Below are 8,493 nucleotides of genomic sequence, written 5' to 3'. Positions count from 1 at the left end.
CTAGTTCATGTAGGCCTCAATTCCAATCATATCAAGCTCCATTGGAACATAGTTATCTGTGCCATCAATCAGAACAGAACCATTCCCAATTTCATTAGAACTAAACTTCACTGGTATATTGCCACCATACCCAGTGATGCATGCATTCTGCTGCAGGTTGTAATCCTCATTCTTTATTTTCAACTGTTTCATGGATTTCTTTAGCTGCTTTTTTGCCGCATCAGCTGCAGTGACCTCTTTGACGTAGCGCTCAAGCAATGATTCCCCAAAGTAAGTCTGGTTCTTCTTCTTCCTGGGTTGTCTCTTGCTACTCTTCTTTCGCTTAGCAGCGTTCCAGTGGTTCTTAATTGTGTTCTCAGTGCGGCCGGGGAGCCTCCTTGCAATTTCAGCCCACTTGTTTCCAACTTGCTTGTGAGCTTCAATTAGTAGTTTATCCTCTTCTTCATCCCAGGAGTCCTTCTATATTTGTATAAAATAAAGGTTCAATATAATATAGATACAATATATGAAACTCTACACATAATAGTCCAAAGTTAATCCAAATAGAAAATCATAATAGACAAAGTTAATAAAAGACAAGATACAAATAGCATTAATGCATAAACATAACTACAATAAATCATAATAGACACGATCCATATAATATTTGGGAGAAAATAAAAAATTAATCCAAATTCTCCAAAGTTATTTTATTTAACAAAAATGTTATTTGTATATTAAAACCAGTCACTATATATATATATAAATACATGTGTAGTTTAATTTATTTTTAATATATATTTTATATTTCAATATATATTTTACCTGATAACTAATTTTAATAACCGATTCTAATGTATACCTAACATGAATGTTTTCTATATAATAAATGTATAACTCTAAATGTTATACACATAGAATTATAATGTTATGTTAAATAACATAAACTTTAATTATTGTCTTCCTAAGATTACTAAAACATTCAATCTCCCTATCTTTTAAATTGAACATTATGGAATAATTGATGAGTAAAATTGATTATGATATTAAATGTGCATATTTTTGTCAATTTTAATGTTAATAAGTTGCAAAGCAAACTCGTTTTATATTTTCATTCGATTATAAAACTTTATTTAATATTGTGGGTGATGGAACAAAACACATCACTGAGTTTCTGGGCAATACTTTTGAATCCATTATGAATGAAAGGGCAAGTTATTCAAGGGGGAGAAGAATATAATAGATGTAGATGGATCATGGATCAATATGTAATTCAGAGATAAATGGTATTTTTAAAAGTTTTATTTTGATCCAACATTTTTGTATAAAGAATATCTTATCGTCTTATCGACGTAGTGATTTATAGTTAAAATAATATTAAAATTTGTTCAAAAACAACAAAAATGAAAAGAAAATGATGAAAAAAAATTTTAGGTTTAACCTGATCCATATCTTAATGGACTTTAAAGTATTAATTTAAACTCAACTATTCATGGGTATTTTTTGGATCAATATTCTTTGAAGAGGTTCATTAAAAAAAGTTGCTACGAATGAGTACGTATTAATAGTTCGATAATATAAATTGATACAATTATTTTTTTTTCCCAAAACTAGTTTCTAAAATTGATATATTCTAGAGTAAAAAAGAAAACTTAAACCACTAAATGGATTGGGTTTGGGCCAATGCCATGACCCACATTGCTGGGACTGCGCAAGGTGCTGCTGGAGGTGGACTCACTGGTTGCTAGTGACAAGGATCCGCAACATTATAAGGAGAGATTGGGAGGTGAAGATCTCTCATATGTTTGTGATATCTAAAATTGAGGGTTGTCCAATTCACTTAACCCAAAAAAAAAATCTCTCATATGTATAGAAAAGCTAACATAGGGACCCATAATCTAACTAAGGAGAGTTTCAGTGCTAATTATGATACTACTTTCTAAGGCTCAATTTGGGTAAACAACTTAATTAAGTTACTTTTAAAAAAATAGTTTAAATAATAAATATTTATATTAAAAGTAACTTATAAATAAGTTATTTTGTATTTGGTTTTTTAATTCTAAAAGTACTAATTTTAAGAAAAAAGTGATAAAAAGCTTTTTATTATGAGAGAAGTCATTTTTTTAACTTCTCCTTAAGCACTAAAATAGCTTTTTAGAAAATTGCAATTTTGTTTTGAAAATTGTATCAGACATTAATACTACACCTTTTCATAAGTTAAAAGTTAAAAAAAGTTACTTATGAACCTATCCAAACAGACCCTAAATCAACCCTCCATTACTCTTAGACTTATTCTCTTTGATGATTTTAGAGGGGCTTATTTACCCTGTGAAAGAAGATATGGAAAAAGATATCATCACATCACATGCAGACTTACTAAATCCTTATCAACACACACGCATGTGCTCACACGCTTTAAATTAGAAATCGTATTCCATATCGCTCACTCGTTCATAGTATTAAGCTTCCAATAAGTGTGTGTGTGTTTTCTTCACTAACTTTTCTCTATACTCAAACAACAAAAAAGATTAGGGTGTCAATTGTCGATGTCCAGATTGCATCGCCTGTCCATTTCTGGTACCATCTAGGTCTACTTTTCTGACATCCTAATCTACTTTTGTTTTTGGATTAAGAGTGAGAAGCAGAGTTTTGCTCATGGGTACAAGCTACTCAGCCAATTCAGTTTAATTATAGATTTTTAATATTTTTCCACAAAAAGTTCTAGAACACAATTTGAAGGCCTATTGGGGTTGTGTGCAATACATAATAGAATTAGAAGATTTTTTCGGTTTTTCATGGCATCCCGTATCTTAGCAGGTTAAGGACTAATTCACTTATACTTGCTTAAAAAGACTAGTAAGCTAACTATTAGACCAACCCAAGTTGGTTAATGGAATTAGAGTTTTTCCAAAAAAACTTGAATAAAAGATAAATAGATTCTTAACCTTTTGCCTACGAATATTTAAGCCCTTCAGCATTAGAAAATATATTTAGCTTCCTCATCTTTGAAAATGCGTGACATTTATATCCCTTCGTGGGGTTAGTATTAAAAAAGTTAATGGAAAATGCTGATCTGGAGGGAAGATTACTGTTGTGTTTGTTACGATGATGATGTGGATGGTTGGCAACTACAAGAGGACAAATAGGTTCTTTACGTAAAATGTTGCCATTTTGATGGTGAGCTCTATTTTTCCAAAGTCTATTGAAGCCAAAACCATTGTTTCTACTTCTGCCACTTGTTTGGGAGGGGGTTGAAGAAGGATTGTCTATGGCCAGTGATAAAGGCTCTTCAAGCACAGGGCGTGGTGGGGACAGACAAGAGAGCTCCGTTTCAACCACGAGTCATTGCGTTGTGCCAACAGGAGATGAGAGAGATGGGATTGCACCAAAGTGTTTCTACGATGTCTATGTCATTCTCTATAAGTCCAGAACAATCACCAATAGACTGTTTTTTGGGTGCCCATACTTCAAGATAAGTTGATATTGCGTTATATTTGGATGAAATTGTTAAGTGTATAATTGGTTAGTTGTATGGCATTTTGATGCAGGTTAAACAACGCTATTGTAATATTTTCTTTAACTTGATGTACACCTAGGAAAAATTGGGGATATAGAGACTCAAACTTTGGGTACCGACTATGACGGTGAATGTGGAGACATTGAAGAATATTTGTTTGAAAGAAAAGAGTTGAAAAGAAAATTGAATGCTTTGGAAAAAAGATGTTATCTTCAAAAATGATGAAACACCTGAATTTGTGATCAATTGTGATTAATTTATTTGTTGTATATGTTGATGTATATGTCTTAAATGGGTGAAAATGAATGTGGTACTTGTTGCTATTGTAATGAAAATTGTCAAGTTGGCTATATATGTGAAATGTGTTTTGTCATAATTCCAATTTTTTTTCAATAAAAATAACTAAACAAAACACAAATATTATCAAAAGAAGCAATTCTAAGAGAATTATAATCCCATTAATAAGAGTAGCATAATATAAACAAAGTTTTCAATAAGTGTATCTGACTTTCTAAAAATATATACACCACAAAAAGCTAAGTTTCACACAACTTTGACACAAACCTTCAATAATGATGCTATGTAAACCCCATTATAGAGTAATACAATCACACATTAAACCCCATACATTATATTCAAACCCTAACTCATGTTTCAAAAATTTTGAAATTAATTCACTTGAAACAAATTTTGCTTCTTTTACACACACAAAACATTAAATAATTAACATCACACAACACCATGTATTGTCTCATCTGTTTAAACACCAATACACATAACATCGAAAAGTTTCATTCCCTCTATAGACAATGGAAGCTTTTTTGCCAAAAAATCTAAGCGTCACATTCACCAATCACCATTTTTCAACTTAGCACAATAGCACTATGAAGTATGAACTAAAAGACTTTCTTTTTTTAGGGAGAAAGAGCATCTTTGTCTTCTTGTAGGGTTTGATGTAATTGTTGGAGTCGATTATGGATGTTATTGGAATTATGAAGAAACAAAGTGGGGGTGAGGGATTAGAATGGTGTCGTTCTGAGCCACTAGAGGTGTATTTGCCCTTTCACTTTTTGCCAACCATCCATATCATCACCATAACTGACACATCATCAATCTCCCTCTAGTTAGCATTTTTCGTTATATTTTTTAACCCCATCACCATTAAAGAATATAAATGTCACGTGTTTTCAAATGTGAGTAGGAATGACAATTTTCTTCGCCGGATGAGTATCCGTAGGAATTTACCCGTCGGGGGACAGGTTTGGGGGCCATTCCCCCTTTGCAGGGGTGGGAAACGAGTATCGCTTTAATAAATGGGGCAGGGACAGGGGAAAAGGTACCCTCCCCGTGATACCCGTATAATACCCATGGGAATGAATTTACATAAATATCCTTGTGTGTGTGTGTGTGTATTATGATGGAAACCTAATTCTCGCAAGCCTCTGCCTCACTCACTCACTCATCCCTTCACTATCACTTTCACATCCTAACCTAAATCCCATCTCATCCTCTCTGTGTTTCTTCCTCTCCCTTCCTCCCTCACCGACATCTCTGACCTTCTTCCCTCACCGTCGCTCACCTTGCTTCTCATAGCATTGTTGCCACCTCCGCCTCTGCTCAACGAAGACGAAGCTACTCCATCCATGTCTATGTTATTACCAGCTTCTTCAGATTTTTCGTCAACAGTCGTGCCTCTGGTCCATCACCCTTAGATTTGCCATCATCAATGGCCAACAAGCTATTTGCATTCTTTTAATTATATAATTATCCAAAAAGTTTTGATTTTTTTCCCAACAATCATCATCATCATCTATGATATATATGTAAAGATTGTATTGATTTATACATATTGTTAATGTTTGATTTGTATATCTTTTGTGTAGTTTTTATGAATATAATGCATGAATATATTTGATTTTATTATACTGTAAATTGTATTTTGTTGGAAAATGATTTAGAATGGATGGAAACAAATCTGATTTAATTATAATGTAATTAAAATTATTTGATTGTTCTACATAATTGTAGTATTTTTATATAGATTGGAATTAAATTAAAGTTTCTTGCTAATTTTTGCTGTTTTCTTTTACTTTGTTTTGTTTTTAAAAAAATTCGTAAATATCCATGGGGACTTGAATATCTGGCGGATGGTGGGTACCTGTTACCCGCCACGGCTATGGGGCGAGGACGGAAAATTTTTTGTCTTATGGAGTGGGAGACAGGGGGCTAGTATTTGTCTCATGGAGACTCATTACCATCGCTAAATTTGAGGGAATTAAATATATTTTTTAATATTAAAGAACTTAAATACCCACAAACAAAAAAATTAGAGACCTATTTATCTTTTATTCTTTTTTAGCATCAATGAGTAATGGGCCAAATATCCAAGCATAGCTCATTACTGTAAAAAAAAAATACCACTCTTTTTATTTGTCTTTTCATTTTAACCAAGGTTCATACTTTTACTTGTAGGTTTAGAATCTTGACAAATTTATATTTTATATTTGAAAATGATGATAATTCATATTAAAAAAAATCTTTTACTTTAGTTTAATTTGGATATATAATAATTTTAAATATATTACCATCGATTATATAATTAATTTTAATCAATAAAGTGAATTATTCAATCTATTTTTGTAATTATTCAATACGAATTTATAACTCTCTTATTTCAACAATTAAGAATTATTTAAATTATTTACATATATTTATATAATTAGATAATATAATTTTATTATCTATGTTTTGTGTTGTGTGTATTTATTATTCTATTATAACTCAATTATTTCATTTAAAATTTTAAACTTTTGAATTGCCAATAGTTTGAATGGTTCAATATACAATTCGATTTTCAAAACATAAAAAAATAACTATCATGAACTCAGAGGAAGAAGAAAAGAAAAGAAGAGAAAAAGAGAAAGAGAAAAAAAAAGAAAGCGGCAAAACAACAAAGTACATATTTTATTATTTAAAAAATATTAGCGTCAAAATAATATTTATTATTAATGATGGAAAGTGGGATTGAAACAAATAAAAAAATAAAATAACATCATACTTGTTAGAGTGAGGATGATGTAGACAAGCTAATAAGAAAGGAAAAGAATTAACCTTAATATCCGGCTGAAGATGATTGAACCATCTCTCTCTACATTGCTTTCCTATCCTACCGCTGATTAGTGTTGCTATGTAGGTCCAATTTTTAAACCCAAAGAGTTCAACTAGCTGTGTTAGTAACCTACATGAACACATAAAAACCCAAATTCTTAGCATATATCAACAAAAGGAACAAATTGAAAAACCTATTAATGAACTTCATCAAGAATAATAAATATCACTGAAAGCAAAACAAATATTTCTTGAAAATCTGACTTTGTTAAGAAGAATTTTGTTGAATGCATCATTCAACAAGGTGATTATTACTACCATAAAAATATCTTCACGTGAAGATAGAATTATAAATCAGTTAGATGATTGAATTAAACATATCAAATTATCTAACGGTTCGCAATAGCATTTTACTTCAATGTATTTGTGTATGAGAAAAAGAGAGAAAGAATAAATTTGGATTATATGTTATACATATCCTCATCTGCACTCCACTGGCCTTTGATTATTTCGGTAACACTTTGTTGAATGTTGCCTTTCCTCCTTAGTCCCTTTTTTTGGGGCATTTGGTTGTTGAGAAAAGGATTTTGAATATTGTTCCAGTGAGCATTTTCTGTTGGAGTTAAGGTTGAAAGCTCATCCTGGAGCTTGAAATTCATTGGCATCAATAGAGATGCATCATAAATTAATGATGGTACAAGAGCATCATCAATTTGAACTTGGTTTTTCTGAGATAAATCCCATAAGCTATTGTGGTTGTTTGGAAAAGCATGAATATCCTCCACTTGGTTCTTGTTTGGTACAAATGCCATGGAGCAGAATGTGTTTGTAATATCTTTTAAGGATTGAAGATGGTGAAAATCGTTCTTGTATAAAATTTCATTTTTCAATGGAGGACATACAAGGAGGGATTTTTGTTGCATGGGAACCATGGAGGATATTTCTGTCTTTATGCATGGATTTTCATAAATAGTCTCAGAAAGATAAGTGAAATCCTCAAAAAAATTTTGATTAAACTCCATGAAACCTTAGAGAGAAAAAAGGTTAGTATGGACAAAGTGAGAGAGGTACTATTGTGTACCAAGGAAGGCACAAAGTTAGAGAATGTACGAGGAAAGAATGGGGGTATTACGGGGGTTTTATAGTGAGATTGAAGTGACACGTGCTCATTGATGTTGAACATCAATGATCAATCCAATGGCCTAGACTCATTGTTTTTGTGACTATTGAGCTTCTTCCCTTTAGAAATTAAAGAAAGAAATTAAAATGAATGTTATCTCCTTTTATATTCTTCTATATTTATTACTATCAAATGTTTTTAATGTAGAAAGAGAAAAATGAAATAATGATGAGGTTGTTGCAAAGTCTTTTTTATTTTAAAATAGCACAAGAAAAAATTTGGATACACATGAATTACATGTGATTGCTTTTTCCATTTGAAGAGTAGAGAATCACGTTTATGGGTGGCAAAATTCTCTAAGACATAAGGATTTCCGTGAATACCGCCCAGAATGGGGACCCGAAGATAGAAATTTTTTTCGTAGAGATGGGAATGGGGACCGAATTCCCCCGAAACATGCATGGGGACCCGAGCGGGGGATCCCTGTCACGTTATTATTGATCTCCAAAATATGTAAATTTTTACTTAATTATCCTTGATAATTTATTTATACTATAGATTTTTTAGTCTTTTCACATGTTATATATATATGTATAAAATAAAAACCATAATCCAAATTTGTACACTACTGTGCCGTCACCTACTCTTTTAACTGCGCTCTCCCATTTCTCACTAGACACTACTGCGACACCCCACATCAGCAACCATATATCGTCACTTACTACTCTACCATCTCCCTTCATATCACGTTTAGTCTCTGCTCCACCGC

The 8,493-nt window shown here is 31.9% G+C and overlaps 1 protein-coding gene across 1 annotated transcript; it reads right to left on the bottom strand.

Annotated features, from left to right (window-relative positions):
• LOC130934666 (transcription factor MYB118) lies at positions 1-5,141 on the bottom strand. Its single transcript, XM_057864214.1, has 2 exons — positions 5,076-5,141; positions 1-459 (listed from the first exon to the last, which is right to left on the bottom strand). The coding sequence occupies exons 1-2, from the start codon at positions 5,139-5,141 to the stop codon at positions 1-3; spliced, it is 525 nt and encodes a 174-aa protein (XP_057720197.1).
• Between the last annotated feature and the right edge of the window lie 3,352 nt (positions 5,142-8,493).

The sequence above is a fragment of the Arachis stenosperma genome, chromosome 6 (genome assembly GCF_014773155.1).
Source record: "Arachis stenosperma cultivar V10309 chromosome 6, arast.V10309.gnm1.PFL2, whole genome shotgun sequence".
NCBI lineage: Eukaryota > Viridiplantae > Streptophyta > Magnoliopsida > Fabales > Fabaceae > Arachis > Arachis stenosperma.
The sequence above is the reverse complement of the archived record's forward strand: the minus strand, read 5'-3'. Positions and strand labels throughout refer to the sequence as shown.